Source organism: Pseudophryne corroboree, chromosome 1 (assembly GCF_028390025.1).
Source record: "Pseudophryne corroboree isolate aPseCor3 chromosome 1, aPseCor3.hap2, whole genome shotgun sequence".
NCBI classification, from domain to species: Eukaryota; Metazoa; Chordata; class Amphibia; order Anura; family Myobatrachidae; genus Pseudophryne; species Pseudophryne corroboree.
Window position 1 is genome coordinate 602510310 of NC_086444.1, and position 24085 is coordinate 602534394.

Below are 24085 nucleotides of genomic sequence, written 5' to 3' on the forward strand. Positions count from 1 at the left end.
ATATTAAATAGAACGCCAAAGCCATTCATCTCAGTTGATATGCAACAGTTGTTTAAGACCAGCTTATTCCATTTTAAATGTACTAATAGCAGAATAGATACAATGTAAGTGATTTCAATACGAACACTAGAACTTTTTAAAGAATTTTATTGAAAAAATAAATGCATCACTAAGACTTTTCCAGACACTGCATACTTGCTTCCGCACCTTGAGACAAAAAAACAAAAACAAAAAAAATCAGTAAATATGGGTTTTAACTGCATAGTAATAATAATAAGAATTTACTTACCGATAATTCTATTTCTCGGAGTCCGTAGTGGATGCTGGGGTTCCTGAAAGGACCATGGGGAATAGCGGCTCCGCAGGAGACAGGGCACAAAAAAGTAAAGCTTTACTAGGTCAGGTGGTGTGCACTGGCTCCTCCCCCTATGACCCTCCTCCAGACTCCAGTTAGGTACTGTGCCCGGACGAGCATACACAATAAGGGAGGCATTTTGAATCCCGGGTAAGACTCATACCAGCCACACCAATCACACCGTACAACTTGTGATCTAAACCCAGTTAACAGTATGACAACAGAAAGGGCCTCTTAAAGATGGCTCCTTAACAATAACCCGAATTAGTTAACAATAACTATGTACAAGTATTGCAGATAATCCGCACTTGGGATGGGCGCCCAGCATCCACTACGGACTCCGAGAAATAGAATTATCGGTAAGTAAATTCTTATTTTCTCTATCGTCCTAAGTGGATGCTGGGGTTCCTGAAAGGACCATGGGGATTATACCAAAGCTCCCAAACGGGCGGGAGAGTGCGGATGACTCTGCAGCACCGAATGAGAGAACTCCAGGTCCTCCTTTGCCAGGGTATCAAATTTGTAAAATTTTACAAACGTGTTCTCCCCCGACCACGTAGCTGCTCGGCAGAGTTGTAATGCCGAGACCCCTCGGGCAGCCGCCCAAGATGAGCCCACCTTCCTTGTGGAGTGGGCTTTTACAGTTTTAGGCTGTGGCAGGCCTGCCACAGAATGTGCAAGTTGAATTGTGTTACAAATCCAACGAGCAATCGACTGCTTAGAAGCAGGTGCGCCCAACTTGTTGGGTGCATACAATATAAACAGCGAGTCAGATTTTCTGACTCCAGCCGTCCTTGCAATGTATATTTTTAAGGCTCTGACAACGTCCAACAACTTGGAGTCCTCCAAGTCGCTAGTGGCCGCAGGCACCACAATAGGTTGGTTCAGATGAAATGCTGATACCACTTTAGGGAGAAAATGCGGACGAGTCCGCAGTTCTGCCCTATCCGAATGGAAGATTAGATAAGGACTTTTATAAGATAAAGCCGCCAATTCAGATACTCTCCTGGCAGAGGCCAGGGCTAGTAACATAGTCACTTTCAATGTGAGATATTTCAAATCCACCTTTTTCAATGGTTCAAACCAATGGGATTTGAGGAAATCTAAAACTACATTTAGATCCCACGGTGCCACCGGAGGCACCACAGGAGGCTGTATATGCAGTACTCCCTTGACAAAAGTCTGGACCTCAGGGACAGAGGCCAATTCTTTTTGGAAGAATATTGACAGGGCCGAAATTTGAACCTTAATGGATCCCAATTTGAGACCCATAGATAATCCTGATTGCAGGAAATGTAGGAAACGACCCAGTTGGAATTCCTCCGTCGGAACCCTCCGATCCTCGCACCACGCTACATATTTTCGCCAAATGCGGTGATAATGTTTCACGGTGACTTCCTTCCGTGCCTTAATCAAGGTAGGAATGACTTCTTCTGGAATGCCTTTCCCTTTTAGGATCTGGCGTTCAACCGCCATGCCGTCAAACGCAGCCGCGGTAAGTCTTGAAAAAGACAGGGACCCTGCTGTAGCAGGTCCCTTCTCAGAGGTAGAGGCCACGGTTCGTCCGTGAGCATCTCTTGAAGTTCCGGATACCAAGTCCTTCTCGGCCAATCCGGAACCACTAGTATTGTTCTTACTCTTCTTTGCCGTATGATCTTCAATACCTTTGGTATGAGCGGCAGAGGAGGAAACACATACACTGACTGGTACACCCAAGGAGTTACCAGTGCGTCCACAGCTATTGCCTGTGGATCTCTTGACCTGGCGCAATATTTGTCCAGTTTCTTGTTGAGGCGAGACGCCATCATGTCTACAATTGGTCTTTCCCAACGGTCTATTAACATGTTGAAGACTTCTGGATGTAGACCCCACTCTCCCGGATGAAGATCGTGTCTGCTGAGGAAGTCTGCTTCCCAGTTGTCCACGCCCGGGATGAACACTGCTGACAGTGCTATCACGTGATTCTCCGCCCAGCGAAGAATCTTGGCAGCTTCTGCCATTGCACTCCTGCTTCTTGTGCCGCCCTGCCTGTTTACATGGGCGACCGCCGTGATGTTGTCCGACTGAATCAACACCGGCTTTCCTTGCAGGAGAAGTTCCGCCTGGCTTAGAGCATTGTAGATTGCTCTTAGTTCCAGAATGTTTATGTGAAGAGACTTTTCCAGACTCGTCCATACTCCCTGGAAGTTTCTTCCTTGTGTGACTGCTCCCCAGCCTCTCAGGCTGGCGTCCGTGGTCACCAGGATCCAATCCTGAATGCCGAATCTGCGGCCTTCTAATAGGTGAGCCTTCTGCAACCACCACAGAAGTGACACCCTTGTCTTTGGTGACAGGGTTATTCGCAGGTGCATCTGCAGATGCGACCCTGACCATTTGTCCAACAGATCCCTTTGGAATATTCTTGCATGGAATCTGCCGAATGGAATTGCTTCGTAAGAAGCCACCATTTTTCCCAGGACTCTTGTGCATTGATGTACTGACACTTTTCCTGGTTTTAGGAGGTTCCTGACCAGATCGGATAACTCCTTGGCTTTTTCCTCTGGAAGGAAAACCTTTTTCTGAACCGTGTCCAGAATCATTCCTAGGAACAGCAGACGAGTTGTCGGGATTAAATGGGATTTTGGAATATTCAGAATCCACCCGTGTTGTCTTAGCACCTCTTGAGATAGTGCTAAAGCTGTCTCCAGCTGTTCTCTGGACCTTGCCCTTATTAGGAGATCGTCCAAGTATGGGATAACTAATACGCCTTTTCTTCGAAGAAGAATCATCATCTCGGCCATTACCTTGGTAAAGACCCGAGGCGCCGTGGACAATCCGAACGGCAGCGTCTGAAACTGATAGTGACAGTTTTGAACAATGAACCTGAGGTACCCCTGGTGTGCGGGGTAAATCGGAACGTGTAGATACGCATCCTTGATGTCCAAGGATACCATAAAGTCCCCTTCTTCCAGGTTCGCTATCACTGCTCTGAGTGACTCCATCTTGAACTTGAACTTTTTTATGTAGAGGTTCAAGGACTTCAGATTTAGAATAGGCCTTACCGAGCCATCCGGCTTCGGTACCACAAATAGAGTGGAATAATACCCCTTTCCTTGTTGTAATAGGGGTACTTTGACTATCACCTGCTGAGCGTACAGCTTGTGAATGGCTTCCAACACCCTCTCCCTTTCGGAAGAGACGGTTGGTAAGGCAGACTTCAGGAAACGATGAGGAGGATCCGTCTCTAATTCCAACCTGTACCCCTGAGATATTATCTGCAGGATCCAGGGGTCTACCTGCGAGTGAGCCCACTGCGCGCTGTAATTTTTGAGACGGCCCCCCACTGTCCCCGAGTCCGCTTGAGAGGCCCCAGCGTCATGCTGAGGTTTTTGCAGGAGCCGGGGAGGGCTTCTGTTCCTGGGAAGGAGCTGCCTGTTGGTGTCTCTTCCCTCTTCCTCTGCCTCGTGGCAGGTACGACAAGCCCTTTGCTCTCTTATTTTTGTAGGAGCGAAAAGGCTGCGGTTGAAAGGTCGGTGCCTTTCTCTGTTGGGGAGTGACTTGAGGTAAAAAAGTGGATTTCCCGGCAGTAGCCGTGGCCACCAAGTCTGATAGACCAACTCCAAATAACTCCTCCCCTTTATACGGCAAAACCTCCATGTGACGTTTTGAATCCGCATCGCCTGTCCACTGTCGTGTCCATAAGGCTCTTCTGGCTGAAATGGACATAGCACTCACCCGAGATGCCAGTGTGCAAATATCCCTCTGTGCATCACGCATATAGATAAATGCATCCTTTATTTGTTCTAACGACAGTAAAACATTGTCCCTATCTAGGGTATCAATATTTTCAATCAGGGATTCTGACCAAACTACTCCAGCACTGCACATCCAGGCAGTTGCTATAGCTGGTCGTAGTATAACACCTGCATGTGTGTATATATTCTTTTGAATAACTTCCATCTTTCTATCTGATGGATCCTTAAGTGCGGCCGTCTCAGGAGAGGGTAACGCCACTTGTTTGGATAAGCGTGTGAGCGCCTTGTCCACCTTAGGGGGTGTTTCCCAGCGCGCCCTAACCTCTGGCGGGAAAGGGTATAATGCCAATAACTTTTTTGAAATTATCAACTTTTTATCAGGAGCAACCCACGCTTCATCACACACGTCATTTAATTCTTCTGATTCAGGAAAAACTGTTTGTAGTTTTTTAACACCATACATAATACCCTGTTTTACGGTATCTGTAGTATCAGCTAAATGTAACGTCTCCTTCATTGCCAAAATCATATAACGTGTGGCCCTACTGGAAAATACGTTTGAATTTCTACCGTCGTCACTGGAATCAGTGCCCGTGTCTGGGTCTGTGTCGACCGACTGAGGCAAAGGGCGTTTTACAGCCCCTGACGGTGTTTGAGGCGCCTGGACAGGCATTAATTGATTGTCCGGCCGCCTCATGTCCTCAACTGACTGTTTAAGGGAAGATAAACCATCACGTAATTCCACAAATAAAGGCATCCATTCTGGTGTCGACCCCCTGGGGGGTGACATCTGCATATTTGGCAATTGCTCCGCCTCCACACCAATATCGTCCTCATACATGTCGACACCACGTACCGACACACACCGCAAACTCACAGGGAATGCTCTAATGAAGACAGGACCCACTAGCCCTTTTGGGGAGACAGAGGGAGAGTCTGCCAGCACACACCACAAAGCGCTATATATACAAGGGATATCCTTATATTAAGTGCTCCCTTATAGCTGCTTTAATATATATATATATAGCCATTAATGTGCCCCCCCTCTCTGTTTTACCCTGTTTCTGTAGTGCAGTGCAGGGGAGAGACCTGGGAGCCGTTCTGACCAGCGGAGCTGTGACAGAAAATGGCGCCGTGTGCTGAGGAGATAGGCCCCGCCCCTTTTTCGGCGGGTTCTTCTCCCGCTATTTTTCCAGTCAGGCAGGGGTTAAATATCTCCATATAGCCCCTATGGGCTATATGTGAGGTATTTTTAGCCTTGTATAAGGTTTATATTTGCCTCTCAGAGCGCCCCCCCCCAGCGCTCTGCACCCTCAGTGACTGCCCAGTGAAGTGTGCTGAGAGGAAAATGGCGCACAGCTGCAGTGCTGTGCGCTACCTTATGAAGACTGAGGAGTCTTCAGCCGCCGGTTTCCGGACCTCTTCACGCTTCAGCATCTGCAAGGGGGTCGGCGGCGCGGCTCCGGGACCGGACTCCACGGCTGGGCCTGTGTTCGATCCCTCTGGAGCTAATGGTGTCCAGTAGCCAAGCAGCAAATCCACTCTGCATGCAGGTGAGTTTACTACTTTCCCCCTAAGTCCCACGTTGCAGTGATCCTGTTGCCAGCAGGACTCACTGTAAAGAAAAAAACCTAAACTAAACTTTCTCTAAGCAGCTCTTTAGGAGAGCCACCTAGATTGCACCCTTCTCGTTCGGGCACAAAATCTAACTGGAGTCTGGAGGAGGGTCATAGGGGGAGGAGCCAGTGCACACCACCTGACCTAGTAAAGCTTTACTTTTTTGTGCCCTGTCTCCTGCGGAGCCGCTATTCCCCATGGTCCTTTCAGGAACCCCAGCATCCACTTAGGACGATAGAGAAAAGAATTTACTTACCGATAATTCTATTTCTCATAGTCCGTAGTGGATGCTGGGGACTCAGTCAGGACCATGGGGAATAGCAGCTCCGCAGGAGACAGGGCACAAAAAGTAAGCTTAGGATCACATGGTGTGTACTGGCTCCTCCCCCTATGACCCTCCTCCAAGCCTCAGTTAGGTACTGTGCCCGGACGAGCGTACACAATAAGGAAGGATCTTGAATCCCGGGCAAGACTCATACCAGCCACACCAATCACACCGTACAACTTGTGATTTGAACCCAGTTAACAGTATGATAACAACGAAGAAGCCTCTGAAAAGATGGCTCACAACAATAACCCGATTTTTGTAACAATAACTATGTACAAGTATTGCAGACAATCCGCACTTGGGATGGGCGCCCAGCATCCACTACGGACTATGAGAAATAGAATTATCGGTAAGTAAATTCTTATTTTCTCTAACGTCCTAGTGGATGCTGGGGACTCCGTCAGGACCATGGGGATTATACCAAAGCTCCCAAACGGGCGGGAGAGTGCGGATGACTCTGCAGCACCGAATGAGAGAACTCCAGGTCCTCCTTAGCCAGAGTATCAAATTTGTAAAATTTTACAAACGTGTTCTCCCCTGACCACGTAGCTGCTCGGCAAAGTTGTAATGCCGAGACCCCTCGGGCAGCCGCCCAAGATGAGCCCACCTTCCTTGTGGAGAGGGCATTTACAGATTTAGGCTGTGGCAGGCCTGCCACAGAATGTGCAAGTTGGATTGTGCTACAGATCCAACGAGCAATCGTCTGCTTAGACGCAGAAGCACCCATCTTGTTGGGTGCATACAGGATAAACAGCGAGTCAGATTTTCTGACTCCAGCCGTCCTTGAAATATATATTTTCAATGCTCTGACAACGTCCAGCAACTTGGAGTCCTCCAAGTCGCTAGAAGCCGCAGGCACCACAATAGGCTGGTTCAAGTGAAAAGCCGAAACCACCTTAGGCAGAAACTGAGGACGCGTCCGCAGTTCTGCCCTGTCCGAATGGAAAATCAGATATGGGCTTTTGTACGATAAAGCCGCCAACTCTGATACTCTCCTGGCTGAAGCCAGGGCCAGTAGCATGGTTACTTTCCATGTAAGATACTTCAAATCTACCGATTTGAGCGGCTCAAACCAATGGGATTTGAGAAAATCCAAAACTACGTTGAGATCCCACGGTGCCACTGGAGGCACAATCAGGGGCTGTATATGTAGTACACCTTTGACAAAGGTTTGTACTTTAGGCACTGAAGCCAATTCTTTCTGGAAGAAAATCGATAAGGCCGAAATTTGAACCTTAATAGACCCCAATTTGAGGCCCATAGACAATCCTGCCTGCAGGAAATGTAGGAATCGACCCAATTGAAATTCCTCCGTTGGGGCCTTCTTGGCCTCACCACGCAACATATTTTCTCCAAATGCGGTGATAATGTTGTGCGGTCACTTCCATCCTGGCTTTAATCAAGGTAGGAATAACTTCCTCTGGAATGCCCTTTTCTTTTAGAATCCGGCGTTCAACCGCCATGCCGTCAAACGCAGTCGCGGTAAGTCTTGGAACATACAAGGTCCCTGCTGAAGCAGATCCCTTCTTAACGGTAGAGGCCACGGCTCTTCCGTGAGCATCTCTTGAAGTTCCGGGTACCAAGTCCTTCTCGGCCAATCCGGAGCCACGAGTATTGTTCTTACTCCCCGTAGCCGTATAATTCTCAGTACCTTTGGTATGAGAGGCAGAGGAGGAAACACATACACGGACTAGTACACCCACGGTGTTACCAGAGCGTCCACAGCTATTGCCTGAGGGTCTCTTGACCTGGCACAATATCTGTCCAGTTTCTTGTTGAGGCGGGACGCAATCATGTCCACCTTTGGTTTTTCCCAACGGTTCACAATCATGTGGAAGACTTCTGGATGAAGTCCCCACTCTCCCGGGTGGAGGTAGTGTCTGCTGAGGAAGTCTGCTTCCCAGTTGTCCACTCCCGGAATGAACACTGCTGACAGTGCTATGACATGATTTTCCGCCCAGCGAAGAATCCTTGCAGCTTCTGTCATTGCTCTTCTGCTTCTCGTGCCGCCCTGTCTGTTTACGTGGGCGACTGCCGTGAGGTTGTCCGACTGGATCAACACCGGCTGACCCTGAAGCAGCGGTTTTGCCAGGCTTAGAGCATTGTAAATCGCTCTTAGCTCCAGTATATTTATGTGAAGAGACGTCTCCAGGTTCGACCACACGCCCTGGAAGTTTCTTCCCTGTGTGACTGCTCCCCAGCCTCGTAGGCTGGCATCCGTAGTCACCAGGACCCAGTCCTGTATGCCGAATCTGCGGCCCTCTAACAGATGGGCACTCTGCAACCACCACAGAAGAGACACCCTTGTTCTTGGTGACAGTGTTATCCGCTGATGCATGTGCAGATGCGATCCGGACCATTTGTCCAGCAGATCCCACTGAAATATTCGTGCGTGGAATCTGCCGAATGGAATTGCTTCGTAAGAAGCCACCATCTTTCCCAGGACTCTTGTGCATTGATGTACTGACACATTTCCTGGTTTTAGGAGGTTCCTGACAAGTTCGGATAACTCCCTTGCTTTCTCCTCCAGGAGAAACACCTTTTTCTGAACAGTGTCCAGAATCATTCCCAGGAACAGCAGACGTGTCGTCGGGGTCAATTGAGATTTTGGAAGATTCAGAATCCACCCGTGTTGAAGCACTACTTGGGTTAGTGCTACTCCGACTTCCAGCTGTTCTCTGGACCTTGCCCTTATCAGGAGATCGTCCAAGTAAGGGATAATTAATACGCCTTTTCTTCGTAGAAGAACCATCATTTCGGCCATTACCTTGGTAAAGACCCGAGGTGCCGTGGACAAACCAAACGGCAGCGTTTGAAACTGATAATGACAGTTTTGTATCACGAGCCTGAGATACCCTTGGTGTGAAGGGTAAATTGGGACATGCAGATAAGCATCTTTTATGTCCAGGGACACCATGAAGTCCCCTTCTTCCAGATTCGCTATCACTGCTCTGAGTGACTCCATCTTGAACTTGAATTTCTGTATGTACAGGTTCAAGGATTTCAGATTTAGAATAGGTCTTACCGAACCGTCCGGCTTCGGTACCACAAATAGTGTGGAATAATACCCCTTTCCCTGTTGTAGGAGGGGTACCTTGACTATCACCTGCTGAGAATACAGCTTGTGAATGGCTTCCAATACAGTCGCCCTTTCTGAGGGAGACGTTGGTAAAGCAGACTTTAGGAACCGGCGAGGGGGAGACTTTTCGAATTCCAACTTGTAACCCTGAGATACTACCTGCAGGATCCAAGGGTCCACCTGTGAGCGCGCCCACTGTGTGCTGAAAATCTTTAGTCGACCCCCCACCGCCCCTGAGTCCGCTTGCACAGCCCCAGCGTCATGCTGAGGGCTTTGTAGAAGCCGGGGAGGGCTTCTGTTCGTGGGAAGTAGTTGCTTGCTGCACCCTCTTACCCCTTCCTTTGCCTCTGGGCAAATATGACTGTCCTTTTGCCCGCTTGTTCTTATAGGAACGAAAGGACTGCGGCTGAAAAGACGGTGTCTTTTTCTGTTGGGAGGTGACCTGTGGTAAAAAAGTGGATTTTCCGGCTGTTGCCGTGGCCACCAGATCCGATAGACCGACCCCAAATAATTCCTCTCCTTTATACGGCAATACTTCCATATGCCGTTTGGAATCCGCATCACCTGACCACTGTCGCGTCCATAAACTTCTTCTGGCAGATATGGACATCGCACTAACTCTCGATGCCAGAGTGCAAATATCCCTCTGAGCATCTCGCATATAAAGAAAAGCATCCTTTAATTGCTATATAGTCAATAAAATACTGTCCCTATCCAGGGTATCAATATTTTCAGTCAGGGAATCCGACCACACCACCCCAGCACTGCACATCCAGGCTGAGGCTATTGCTGGTCGCAGTATAACACCAGTATGTGTGTATATACTCTTCAGGGTAGTTTCCAGCCTCCTATCAGCTGGATCCTTGAGGGCGGCCGTATCAGGAGACGGTAACGCCACTTGTTTTGATAAGCGTGTGAGCGCCTTATCCACCCTAGGGGGTGTTTCCCAGCGCGCCCTAACCTCTGGTGGGAAAGGGTATAATGCCAATAATTTCTTTGAAATTAGCAGTTTTCTATCGGGGTTAACCCACACGTCATTCAATTCCTCTGATTCTGGAAAAGCTACAGGTAGTTTTTTCACACCCCACATAATACCCCCCTTTGAGGTACCTGCAGTATCAGAGATCTGCAAAGCCTCCTTCATTGCCGTGATCATATAACGTGTGGCCCTATTGGAAAATACGTTTCTTTCTTCACCGTCGACACTAGATTCATCTGTGTCGGTACCTGTGTCGACTGACTGAGGTAAGGGACGTTTTACAGCCCCTGACGGTGCCTGAGACGCCTGGACAGGTACTAACTGGTTTTCCGGCCGTCTCATGTCGTCAACTGACTTTTGCAGCGTGCTAACATTATCACGTAATTCCATAATTAAAGCCATCCATTCTGGTGTCGACTCCCTAGGGGGTGACATCACCATTACCGGCAATTGCTCCGCCTCCACACCAACATCGTCCTCATACATGTCGACACACAGCAGACACACAGGGAATGCTCTTATCGAAGACAGGACCCCACTAGCCCTTTGGGGAGACAGAGGGAGAGTTTGCCAGCACACACCAAAGCGCTATAAAAATGTATATAAACAACCCTAAAAGGTGTTGTTTCTGTTATATGCGCTTAATATATAAAAATATCGCCAAAATATGCCCCCCTTCTCTGTTTTACCCTGTTTCTGTAGTGCAGGGGAGAGTCCTGGGAGCCTTCCTCACAGCGGAGCTGAGCAGGAAAATGGCGCTGTGTGCTGAGGAGAATAGGCCCCGCCCCCTAAAACGGCGGGCTCTTCTCCTGGAGTTTGCGATATATGGCAGGGGTTAAATACATCCATATAGCCTCAAGGGCTATATGAGATGTATTTTAGCCATAGAAAAAGGTATTATACATTGCTGCCCAGGGCGCCCCCCCCAGCGCCCTGCACCCTCAGTGACCGCTGGTGTGAAGTGTGCCGACAACAATGGCACACAGCTGCAGTGCTGTGCGCTACCTTATGAAGACTGAAAGTCTTCTGCCGCCTGTTTCCGGACCTCTTCAACTTCGGCATCTGCAAGGGGGGTCGGCGGCACGGCTCCGGGACCGGACTCCATGGCTGGGCCTGTGTTCGATCCCTCTGGAGCTAATGGTGTCCAGTAGCCTAAGAAGCAAATCCATCCTGCACGCAGGTGAGTTCACTTCTCTCCCCTAAGTCCCTCGTAGCAGCGAGCCTGTTGCCAGCAGGACTCACTGAAAATAAGAAACCTAAAAAACTTTTTCTAAGCAGCTCTTTATGAGAGCCACCTAGATTGCACCCTGCTCGGACGGGCACAAAAACCTAACTGAGGCTTGGAGGAGGGTCATAGGGGGAGGAGCCAGTACACACCATGTGATCCTAAAAGCTTACTTTTTGTGCCCTGTCTCCTGCGGAGCCGCTATTCCCCATGGTCCTGACGGAGTCCCCAGCATCCACTAGGACGTTAGAGAAAATAATTATTTACTTACCGATAATTCTATTTCTCGTAGTCCGTAGTGGATGCTGGGGACTCCGTCAGGACCATGGGGTCTAGCGGCTCCGCAGGAGACAGGGCACAATAATAAAAGCTTTAGGATCAGGTGGTGTGCACTGGCTCCTCCCCCTATGACCCTCCTCCAAGCCTCAGTTAGGATACTGTGCCCGGACGAGCGTGCATAATAAGGAAGGACATTGAATCCCGGGTAAGACTCATACCAGCCACACCAATCACACCGTACAACCTGTGATCTGAACCCAGTTAACAGTATAACAACGAAGGAGCCTCTGAAAAGATGGCTCACAACAAGAATAACCCGATTTTTGTAACAATAACTATGTACAAGTATTGCAGACAATCCGCACTTGGGAGGGGCGCCCAGCATCCACTACGGACTACGAGAAATAGAATTATCGGTAAGTAAATTCTTATTTTCTCTAACGTCCTAAGTGGATGCTGGGGACTCCGTCAGGACCATGGGGATTATACCAAAGCTCCCAAACGGGCGGGAGAGTGCGGATGACTCTGCAGCACCGAATGAGAGAACTCCAGGTCCTCCTCAGTCAGGGTGTGCCCCTGACCAAGTAGCAGCTCGGCAAAGTTGTAAAGCCGAGACCCCTCGGGCAGCCGCCCAAGATGAGCCCACTTCCTTGTGGAATGGGCTTTTACTGATTTTGGCTGTGGCAAGCCTGCCACAGAATGTGCAAGCTGAATTGTACTACAAATCCAGCGAGCAATCGTCTGCTTAGAAGCAGGAACACCCATCTTGTTGGGTGCATACAGGCTAAACAGCGAGTCAGATTTTCTGACTCCAGTCGTCCTGGAAACATATTTTCAGGGCCCTGACAACGTCAAGTAACTTGGAGTCCTCCAAGTCCCTAGTAGCCGCAGGTACCACAATAGGTTGGTTCATGTGAAAAACAGAAAACACCTTAAGGAGAAATTGAGGACGAGTCCTCAATTCTGCCCTGTCAGAATGAAAAATTAAGTAAGGGCTTTTATATGATAAAGCCGCCCATTCTGACACGCCTGGCTGAAGCCAGGGCTAATAGAATCTTCACCTTCCATGTGAAATATTTTAATTCCACAGTGGTGAGTGGATCAAACCAATGTGACTTTAGGAAACTCAAAACATTGAGATCCCAAGGTGCCACTGGGGGCACAAAAGGCTGTATATGCAGTACCCCTTTTACAAACGTCTGAACTTCAGGCACTGAAGCCAGTTCTTTCTGGAAGAAATTCGACAGGGTCGAAATTTGAACCTTAATGGACCCTAATTTTAGGCCCATAGACAGTCCTGTTTTCAGGAAATGTAGGAAACGACCCAGTTGGAATTCCTCTGTAGGGACCTTCTTGGCCTCACACCACGCAACATATTTTCGCCAAATGCGGTGAAAATGTTTTGCGGTTACATCCTTCCTGGCTTCGACCAGGGTAGGGATGACTTCATCTGGAATGCCCTTTCAGGATCAGGCGTTCAACTGCCATGCCGTCAAACGCAGCCGCGGTAAGTCTTGGAACAGACAAGGCCCCTGCTGGAGCAGGTCCTTTCTTAAAGGTAGAGGCCACGGTTCTTCCGTGAGCATCTCTTGAAGTTCCGGGTACCAAGTCCTTCTTGACCCATCCGGAACCACAAGTATCGTTCTTACTCATCTCCTTCTTATGATTCTCAGTACTTTTGGTATGAGATGCATAGGAGGGAACACATACCCTGACTGGTACACCCACAGTGTTACCAGAGCGTCCACTGCTATTGCCTGAGGGTCCCTTGACCTGGCGCAATATTTGTCTAGTTTTTAGTTCAGGCGGGACGCCATCATGTCCACCTTTGGTTTTTCCCAACGGTTTACAATCATGTGGAAGACTTCCCGCTGAAGTCCCCACTCTCCCAGGTGGAGGTTATGCCTGCTGAGGAAGTCTGCTTCCCAGTATTCCACTCCCGGAATTAACACTGCTGAGAGTGTTATCACATGATTTTTCGCCCAGCGAAGAATCCTTGCAGTTTCTGCCATTTCCCTCCTGCTTCATGTGCCGCCGTCTGTTTACGTGGGCGACTGCCGTGATGTTGTCCCACTGGATCAATACCGGCTGACCTTGAAGCAGAGGTCTTGCTAAGCTTAGAGCCTTGTAAATTGCCCTCAGCTCCAGTATATTTATGTGGAGAGAAGTCTCCAGACTTGATCACACTCCCTGGAAATTTTTTCCTTGTGTGACTGCTCCCCAGCCACTCAGGCTGGCATCCGTGGTCACCAGGACCCAGTCCTGAATGTCGAATCTGCGGCCCTTTCATAGATGAGCACTCTGCAGCCACCGCAGAAGAAAACACCCTTGTCCTTGGAGACAGGGTTATCCGCTGATGCATCTGAAGATGCGATCCGGACCATTTTCCCAGCAGATTCCACTGAAAGGTTCTTGCGTGAAATCTACCGAATGGGATCGCTTTGTAAGAAACCACCATTTTTCACAGGACCCTTGTGCGATGCACTGATACTTTTCTTGGTTTTAGGAGGTTCCTGACTAGCTCGGATAACTCCCCGGCCTTCTTCTCCGGGAGAAAACATCCTTTTCTGGACTGTGTCCAGAATCATTCCTAGGAACATTAGACGTGTCGTCGGAAAAAGCTGCGATTTTGGAATATTTAGAATCCACTCGTGCTGTCGTAGAACTACTTGAGATAGTGCTACTCCGACCGCCAACTGTTCTCCGGACCTTGCCCTTATCAGGAAAGCGTCCATATTTCTTTTAGGAAGAATCATCATTTCGGCCATTACCATGGTAAAGACCCGGGGTGCCGTGGACAATCCAAACGGCAGCGTCTGAACTGATAGTGACAGTTCTGTACCACGAACCTGAGATACCCTTGGTGAGAAGGGCAAAATTTGGACATGTAGGTAAGCGTCCCTGATATCCAGTGACACCATATCGTCCTGGTTCGCTATCACTGCTCTGAGTGACTCCATCTTGATTTGAACCCATGTATGTAATTGTTCAAATCTTTTAGATCTCACCGAGCCGTTTGGCTTCAGTACCACAATATAGTGTGGAATAATACCCCTTCCCTTGTTGTAGGAGGGGTACTTTGATTATCACCTGCTGGTAATACAGCCTGTGAATTTTTTCCCCAATACTGCCTCCCTGTCGGAGGGAGACGTTGGTAAAGCAGACTTCAGGAACTTGTGAGGGGAAGACGTCTCGAATTTCCAATGTACACCTGGGATACTACGTGTAGGATCCAGGAGTCCACTTGCGAGTGAGCCCACTGCGTGCTGAAACTCTTGAGATGACCCCCCACCGCACCTGAGTCCGCTTGTATGGCCCCAGCGTCATGCTGCGGACTTGGCAGAAGCTGTGGAGGACTTCTGTTCCTGGGAATGGGCTGCCTGCTGCAGTCTTCTTCCCTTTCCTCTAACCCTGGGCAGATATGACTGGCCTTTTGCCCGCCTGTCTTTATGGGTACGAAAGGACTGAGACTGAAAAGACTGTCCTTTTCTGCTGAGATGTGACTTGGGGTAACAAAAGTGGATTTTCCAGCTGTTGCCATGGCCACCAGGTCCGATGGACCGCCCCTTTATACGGCAATACTTCCATGTGCCGTCTGGAATCTGCATCACCTGACCACAGTCGTGTCTATAAACATCGTCTGGCAGATATGGACATCACATCTACTCTTGATGCCAGAATGCAAATATCCCTCTGCGCATCTCGCATATATAGAAATGCATCCTTAAAATGCTCTATAGTCAATAAAATATTGTTCCTGTCAAGGGTATCAATATTTTCAGTCAGGAAATCCGACCAAGCCCCCCCAGCGCTGCACATCCAGGCTGAGGCGATTGCTGGTCGTAGTATAACACCAGTATGTGTGTATATACTTTTTAGGATATTTTTCAGCTTCCTATCAGCTGGCTCTTTGAGGGCGGCCGTATCTGGAGACGGTAACGCCACTTGTTTTTATAAGCGTGTGAGCGCCTTATCCACCCTAAGGTGTGTTTCCCAACTCGCCCTCACTTCTGGCGGGAAAGGGTATACCTCCAATAATTTTCTATCGGAGGAAACCCACGTATCACACACTTTAATTTATCTGATTCAGGAAAAACTACAAGTAGATTATTCCCACCCTACATAATACCCTTATTTGTGGTACTTGTAGTATCAGAAATCTGTAACTTCATTGCCCTTAACATGTAACGTGTGGCCCTAAAGGAAAATACGTTTGTTTCTTCACCGTCGACACTGAAGTCAGTGTCTGTGTCGACCAACTGAGGTAAATGGGCGTTTTTACAAGCCCCTGACGGTGTCTGAGACGCCTGGACAGGTACTAATTTGTTTGCCGGCCGTCTCATGTCGTCAACCGACCTTGCATCGTGTTGACATTATCACGTAATTCCTAAATAAGCCATCCATTCCGGTGTCGACTCCCTAGAGAGTAACATCACCAATACAGGCAATTTGCTCCGCCTCCTCACCAACATCGTCCTCCTACATGTCGACACACACGTACCGACACACAGCACACACAGGGAATGCTCTGATAGGACAGGACCCCACTAGCCCTTTGGGGAGACAGAGGGAGAGTTTGCCAGCACACACCAAAAACGCTATAATTATACAGGGACAACCCCTTATACAAGTGTTTTCCCTTATAGCATTTTCACATATGTAGTCATATCGCCAAATAAGTGCCCCCCCTCTCTGTTTTAACCCTGTTTCTGTAGTGCAGTGCAGGGGAGAGCCTGGGAGCCTTCCTCACAGCAGAGCTGAGCAGGAAAATGGCGCCGTGTGCTGAGGAGAATAGGCCCCGCCCCCTAAAACGGTGGGCTCTTCTCCCGGAGTTTGTGAGATCTGGCAGGGGTTAAATACATCCATATAGCCTCAAGGGCTATATGTGATGTATTTTAGCCATAAAAAAGGTATAATACATTGCTGCCCAGGGCGCCCCCCCCAGCGCCCTGCACCCTCAGTGACCGCTGGTATGAAGTGTGCTGACAACAATGGCGCACAGCTGCAGTGCTGTGCGCTACCTTATGAAGACTGAAAGTCTTCTGCCGCCTGTTTCTGGACCTCTGCAACTTCGGCATCTGCAAGGGGGGTCGGCGGCACGGCTCCGGGACGAACCCCAGGGTGAGACCTGTGTTCCGACTCCCTCTGGAGCTAATGGTGTCCAGTAGCCTAAGAAGCAAATCCATCCTGCACGCAGGTGAGTTTACTTCTCTCCCCTAAGTCCCTCGTAGCAGTGAGCCTGTTGCCAGCAGGACTCACTGAAAATAAAAAACCTAACTTAAACTTTTATTCTAAGCAGCTCAGGAGAGCCACCTAGATTGCACCCTTCTCGGCCGGGCACAAAAATCTAACTGAGGCTTGGAGGAGGGTCATAGGGGGAGGAGCCAGTGCACACCACCTGATCCTAAAGCTTTTATTATTGTGCCCTGTCTCCTGCGGAGCCGCTAGACCCCATGGTCCTGGCGGAGTCCCCAGCATCCACTTAGGACGTTAGAGAAATAGGTATTTAAACACTACTGGGCACAAGATTAAGGTTTACAAAACACTATAAAAAAAAATGGACAGTCCTAGAACTATGTCTCTTAAGCAGGCTTAATATCCCTTTGATCCTGACACCTACAATTTACTATGGCTAAACTCAAGCCTGCATTTGGCCCTGGTTTTAATAAGCTTTAGTACCTGTGTAAATATGAGGTGTCCCAGACTCAAGGGATAATATGGCAAGCCTAAACTTAAGTCAAAGTAGTTCAGAAAATACACAGAAAGGGATTTAACATTACAGCCACTAAATACACTTAGACCATGATACTGATCATTTTTTCCATCACTGTGTTCCCTGGCTTTCCTTCTCTGCATTGCATGTCTGCCAGTTAAACTTCCTTTACTCCCTCTTCCACCAGATACTGATGTGCATGCCTAGTTTGTGTGTCAAGCGGCACGTAATGACTGCTATGTAAATTTCTTATATGTATAATTCACTTTGAAAGTCATTTTACCAGTAACCAATGCAGTTTATGCTCATTACCAAGTATACTACCATTACTGAAGACTGCTTTCTACATGTGCAGTCACTGAACCCATAAATTGTGTAATCACTTAATATACTGACCTCACATGAACTTAGAAAGTTATCTGGCACCATCCCAAATCATTCTTGAACCAGGGAAAAAGATCAGTCGTTAATCTGAAGGGAAAAAAATGCAGATTAAAGTAGTGCACAGAAGCATTTCCCACAAACTACAGTGGAGAAAAATAAAATACAGATACTTATCTAGGAACCTCCACCTTCAATAAATTGTACACACCTAGTACTAATTGTCTTTAAGAAACTTACCTACCAGGTTTCTTTCATTGGCAAGACTATTTAGCCAAATTTAAGTTCTCTTCACTGGTGACTAAATGATCTCCCTATGAAATAAAACTAAAAGGAACACAACCTGGGCTGTAGACTGTCTAGATGCCCATCTTTGGCAGGTATACTGTAAACACTTCCCTGTGAATCACAACCTTGGAAGCTACTGTAGACCAATTGTGAAGAGTAATTAAATTAGCTTTAATCTAACCAATTAAAGGATTCCAATAGGTGCTTTATTAATACTTCTCTAGGGTCAGACAATTTTTTGAAGGTGACGTTAATCTGTAAAGCACTAGTAAATTGCTAGGACACAGACTAGTCAAACCATTTAAAGTTATGCTCCAAATACTTAGGATGTGGACTTAGAAAATAAATGGCTCATGATTTGATATTTGCATGATTTGACTAGAACGAGAAACTGGCCTGAAAGATTCAAAATGAACTTCCCAGCAATACACTGGGATAGTCTTGCTAAACATTGTTGGTTGTTAATGGAGGGAAAGCTGGTTCCATTTGTACTGAATCAACACTTGTTTTTAGGTAGGGGCAATTGAAAACATCACAAGCACAACGTGAGCTCAAGGAAGAGGGATGTGGACATGAGCAAAAGAGTTACCTCAAATTACCGGACTAATCCCACAAATGAACTAGCCAAGAGCAGCTTTCGGTAGGCTCCACAGGATGCACAACACTTGACTTCTCCAAGGACACTGCAGATTCTGTACTCTAGCAGAGGATTCTCAAGAGGCAACAGTATTTGTACCATCTAATATGGTGTGTGTACAACAGGGCTACTGGTAAATGGGTGAGCAGCAATGACATTTTAGGATTTAGCTAGTCAAGACCCCAGATTAGATTTACCTACTTAAAATATATTACAAGCACTGAAACTATACCCTTAGCCTCAACCCAGAAATGTTTGAGAACATTAGCAGTGAGTGGGGATGCTGCAAATATTGAAGAAAAAATAAATAAATAAAAAAAAAGTCCATTTTATATAGCTGGCTGTCCAATCTGAGACCGATTATGGATTCACCAGGGAAAAATAAATCTCAACTAATCACTCAAGACCCATAGGACAAAACCAATATAATTTCATGCACAGAATGTGCAATGGGAAAGGTTACCATAAAAAAAAAAATTATACTTAAGACTTGGCAGGGACAGCCTCAAGGAGCTTGCCATTTACTTATGCAGACATAAGCAGTGTACTTCACTGCTGTCAAGTCATATGCTGGCAGGGCTTCTTCCAGCATGAAACCAATAAGGCCCAGGGAAATGGCTTGCATGTTGGTCTGTTTATATGGTTCGTTTGCCTGTATTTACATGATTCAAACCTTAATGTAAACATATGCAGCTACAAAGCTTTTATAGCTAAATGTGCTGTAAACTGAACACTATTCAAGTTTATTTTTACAGGGCAGATACCTACACTTTATAAGTGCTAATTTCCTGAAACCACCCCCCACCCATCAATATCACTAAGCAACCCCTGCATGTGCCAAGCCCAGCTACATCAGTGTTGTGCAGAAGGTAAATGTCAGGAGCATATTTCTTTTCAGATGGTCTTTTAATAGGCTTCGTGAAGCCAAAATGAAAGAATACAAGAATTCCGTAACCACTTCAATACAATCTCATTTCTTCCGGCAAAAAAGGACAATATAAACAAACATTTTCAAGAACTTCTTGTGACTGTTAATGGGAGAGATTGGACAGGAGGTTCGCTTTACGTATATCAAAGAGGTTTAGCCTCTATTTACATTGCACTCAGGCTCTGATCTACCTTGTTATACTAAAGGAATGTCTTCAAAATAATTTAGAAGATTAAAAAAAAAAAAGGCATATGCGGACCTTATCCCTTACACTATATACAGCAGCAACAGGCATTTTAAACACTGTTGCTGCAGGAGATCAAGTCCAGCAGCAAACAAATCCGTGTTTTAGTCACTATTGAATATAAACCTGTTGCTGGAGCCGATCCCCTCCACGTAACTCAATGGAAACTAAACCTATTTGCCTCAATGAAACAGCAATGACGGGAAAACATGCCTGTCATTACAAAACAGCAACATTATAAAATAAAGTATACCAAAAAATAAAAATTAACATAGAAGCATGTCCCAGGTCAAACCTTACAGGACAGCCGTTTCACAAAAGTTAGAGGCAGTCAGGTATACTTAATGTTTATTAAAGTGAACACAAGTAGAAGTACTACATATTAACGATCTGCGAAGCTCCAAAAATCTTTATAAATACAGCCATTGGAAGGACGATCTTGAGTCAGGAAGGTATTTTACTCGTTGTGTGTAGCTGAGGACAAGAAGCAGGCACAGTTGTAAAGCACTTTGCATATGGACAGATTCCAGCATCATCTCCCCTATACTATTTAGATTTTGCCCCTTATCCCACTTAGACCTAAAATACAGCTTAGATTCTACTTGTGTACTGAAAATAGATCATAAGAGCCTGTACACATGCATTAGGTGGGCCAAATATGCCTGAAGTTAAGCCCTTAAAGAGTGATAGCGCCAAAAGTCAAACATGCTCCCAAAACCTCACATCAAATCTGAGTGACCCACTTACCATAACTGTCATAGCTGTCTCTGTATGAGCCTCCAGACCGATCTCCATAGCCACCTTGACTCCTTCCACTAGACACAAGAACCATAAGGGAAATAGCTTAGCTTAAATTCAACCCTATCTACCCCCTTAATAGGAAAAAAAAAAAAAAAAGCAACAACTGTTTTCTTCAACCACCCTCCATGCAAAACCCTTTTCCGCCATCCTGTAATTTTACCCCCCGCCCCCAGTTCTGAATCCTCAAGTGCCCCCCACCCCATATGCAGAGCATGTGCTGCAGTCAATCCCTCCAGTCGCATCACTTGCAACTATGCCAGGCAAGTGGTTAAGGGCTAGGTGGACAAATAGGTGTGGCATGAGTTGCCTGCAGACGGGTCCCGGGCGGACAGCATCTTGACCGCCGGCTTGCAGACAGATGAGCACTTTGCGGGCTCGGTAGCGCTTTCTCCCTCCAGGGGGGCAGTGGACTCCCAAGAGGGAGAAAAGGTCGGTATGCCGGGATTCCGGCGCCAGCATCCCAACAACTGGTATACTGAATACCACCTGGACAAATGCTCAAGGCTTCTTAAGCCATGATTGTTGCACTTGTATGCAAGTCATGTTATCAAAATGCACACATTTGCAGAATTGATACGCAGTTACATAGCAAACACTTCAGTAAAGATGGTTTAGAAATTTTAGGTAAGCAACATAAATATTAAAAAACAGAAATGCGAGATATTCCGCACAAGACCCCTCCTTACCAAGGATGTTACCAAGAGGGTAAAAGTTCCATGTATAAAAATAAAAGGTTAAGCTTCATAAATGACCAAATGCCTTTTTGTAAATTGTGAACTTCTCATGCATTAATGAGGGTGTGTTGCTCCCTAGTGTCAGAAAATTACAAATAAAAAAAATAAAAACGTTTTGGGGCACTCTTATGTAGACCACCCAGAGCCAACTGTGTCCAAAATGTACCTTTTATTCAAATATTAAAATGAAAACTTAATTTAGGGAAAGCTAAATTAATGGTTACTTTGTATCTTGATACATTTCTGTCAGAACTTGCATGATGGTATCTACATAGTTATCACTGTACTAGAGACAGGTGCTTTTCAAATCAAGGAGGGGTAAAAATTCTAAGTGTTCCAGGAATAGATGCATTATTAATATACACTGTCCCATAAGGATTGTAGATATACACATATATCTTTTTTTCTGGACGCTTTTAATTTGAGCAAGATTGCTCACGTATTTTAAGTATGGTCCATGGTTTGTGAATTAGTCAATTTAGACTAGTTACATTGTGACATTAGCATGAAAAGTGCCTGTAATATTGGAAACAAATTTTGTATTGTAAATTGATGTGTGTATTTGTCTACGTTGAATTTCCCCAATAAGTTTTCGTTTTAATATTTGAATAATGAAAGGTAAATTTTAACAGTTAGACATTTTGGACACAGTTGGCTCTGGATGGTCTACATAAGAATGCACCCCCCAAAACAGTCTTCTCTCTCTTCTTATAAGCAACAAATTCCAAGCTAAAAATTCTACATGTCTGTCGCAATAATTGCTTGCAGAAGTCTTATCTGTGCATTCTATATTTATATCTAGAATGCCATACTGAGGTTATACATCATGCTCACCTTCCATAATAGTCCCGGGATCCACTACTACCACCATAACCTCCACTCCTGTTATCAAAACGGCTGCTGCCACCATATCCCCTGTCTCCACCACCTGTTGATGCAAGACAATGCAATGTTAAACGCACAATTGAGACAGGTTTGCATTTTATCGGCATAATAAACTTGCATTACTTTAGGGACCCTTTAAGGCCATACTATATTTAAGAATATGTTTAGCTATTACATACCACGTCCTCTGCCACCACGGAAAAATCCTCTTCCTCCAGATGAGCCACCTCTGTAGCCTCCTCTCCTGTCTCCTGAGGACTTGCCAGCCTGGTCCACACGAATCTGGCGCCCATCCACAGACTAGAAACAGAGGAAAAAGTCATAAGCATCCAAATCATGCAAGTTCAAAGTTGCATTACCATCAAAAGCAGCAGTACTTTTAGCACAGCAAAGATTAGTGCAATACTGGGGAAAGGGTATGCATACTCACTTTCCCATTCATAGCTTGCATGGCGTCTTTCGCATCATCTGGACTTTCGTAAGTGACAAATCCAAATCCTCTTGATCGCTGGGATTCACGGTCTTTCACAACCACCACTGCAGAGAAGATAAATATGGAAGAGAGACGGTTACTAGTCACCACTATACATTGGCAGCAGCACAGATTGGGCAACAGGGAGCACTACTGCCTAGGGTTAACAACTCATCCCTTTAATTCTGGACACATTAATTACTGTTGTGTGTTACCTGGACCAGGACCTGACAAAACAAGAGGGCAGGAGAAAACTTCCACCCTTACAGCACCTAAATGTTTTTTCTTTGTTCTCCGTTCGTTTTTTTCTATGCAGCATTGGACCCCCGGGGGCTCACTTCGCTCGCCACACTTTCCTATTCCAAATATATTGTGACATGGCCCCAGGGGGTTAAGGGAAAGGTCCTGTCCGCGTAGGTAAACTAAACACTACCCATTACACAGGTTCTGTAGCTGACTAAAACCAGGTGAAATGGAGTCTTGAAGGCAGCCTGCCACAGAAACTATTAATGTGCCCAGAATTAAAGGGATGAGGTGGTAACCCTACTACACTGTACTGCCTCACAGAATATGACCTCCAACTGCAGCAGCCTTGTATACTCTTATTGTATGTGCATACTTATAGGGAACAGGCTGTAAACATCACTGGGGCAGGGACAGATGCGAATGCCCAATTAGAAAAATCACTCCATTTGAGCAATATGCAACATGTAATACATGTAGCGTTATGCAACTTACCCTCTGAGATGGAGCCATATTTGCCGAACACCTGTTCCAGATTCTGCTCGTCGGTGTCAAAGCTCAGACCGCCGACAAACAGCTTTCCTTCATCGGAGCTCATGGTAAGATCTGCGGGGACACAACGAAGCAGAGGGTCGGTAGGGTAACCGCAATGGTAAAAGATGGCGCCCGGAAAGCGCAGGGTAGGCGTTCCCTGCACTCCCGCTGACGCCACACACACAGCCTGCACTCACACCAGCTATGCGTCTCCCAAAATAATAACTGCCTACAGGTCTACTACGTGCAATGGAAGCAGCCGCCACAGTCACAGGCGACGGGTGCTCCCACTACACAGGAGAACGAAAATAAAGAATGAGAGAAAAATAAATCCCAGCATAGACCGCACACACTACGACGACGCGCCGCATACAGCACAGGAAAGCCCGGGCCGGCAGCAGCCAGGCGGTACCACACTCCGACACCAGCGAACTACAGCTAGAAACATTACGGATGCGCCAACAAAGCGGCGCTTACTTACCAGCTTGCTTTGTACGACCGTTACGCAGAAGTAAATGACGGAGCAGGAATGTCGCAGCTTGCCAAACACGCCCTTATATACACTCCGCCGCCCCGCCCCCGTAATTTAACATACGTGAATTACGTCAGGGAGGAACCAACAAAGCGAA

The 24085-nt window shown here is 46.8% G+C and overlaps 1 protein-coding gene across 2 annotated transcripts; it reads right to left on the reverse strand.

Annotated features, from left to right (window-relative positions):
• Window positions 1–131: 131 nt before the first annotated feature.
• On the reverse strand, window positions 132–24046 carry LOC134901776 (cold-inducible RNA-binding protein B). Of its 2 annotated transcripts, XM_063914341.1 has the most exons (8): window positions 23938–24046; window positions 23418–23528; window positions 22638–22744; window positions 22387–22507; window positions 22157–22250; window positions 20535–20602; window positions 17706–17780; window positions 132–207 (listed from the first exon to the last, which is right to left on the reverse strand). In XM_063914341.1, exons 2-7 carry the CDS (start codon window positions 23518–23520, stop codon window positions 17776–17778), a joined length of 498 nt encoding a protein of 165 aa, XP_063770411.1. In that variant the 5' UTR covers window positions 23521–23528; window positions 23938–24046; the 3' UTR covers window positions 132–207; window positions 17706–17775. The 2 variants fall into 2 exon arrangements, with proteins under 2 accessions (XP_063770411.1, XP_063770410.1); XM_063914340.1 differs by lacking the exons at window positions 132–207; window positions 17706–17780 and adding an exon at window positions 19503–20261.
• Window positions 24047–24085: the final 39 nt, after the last annotated feature.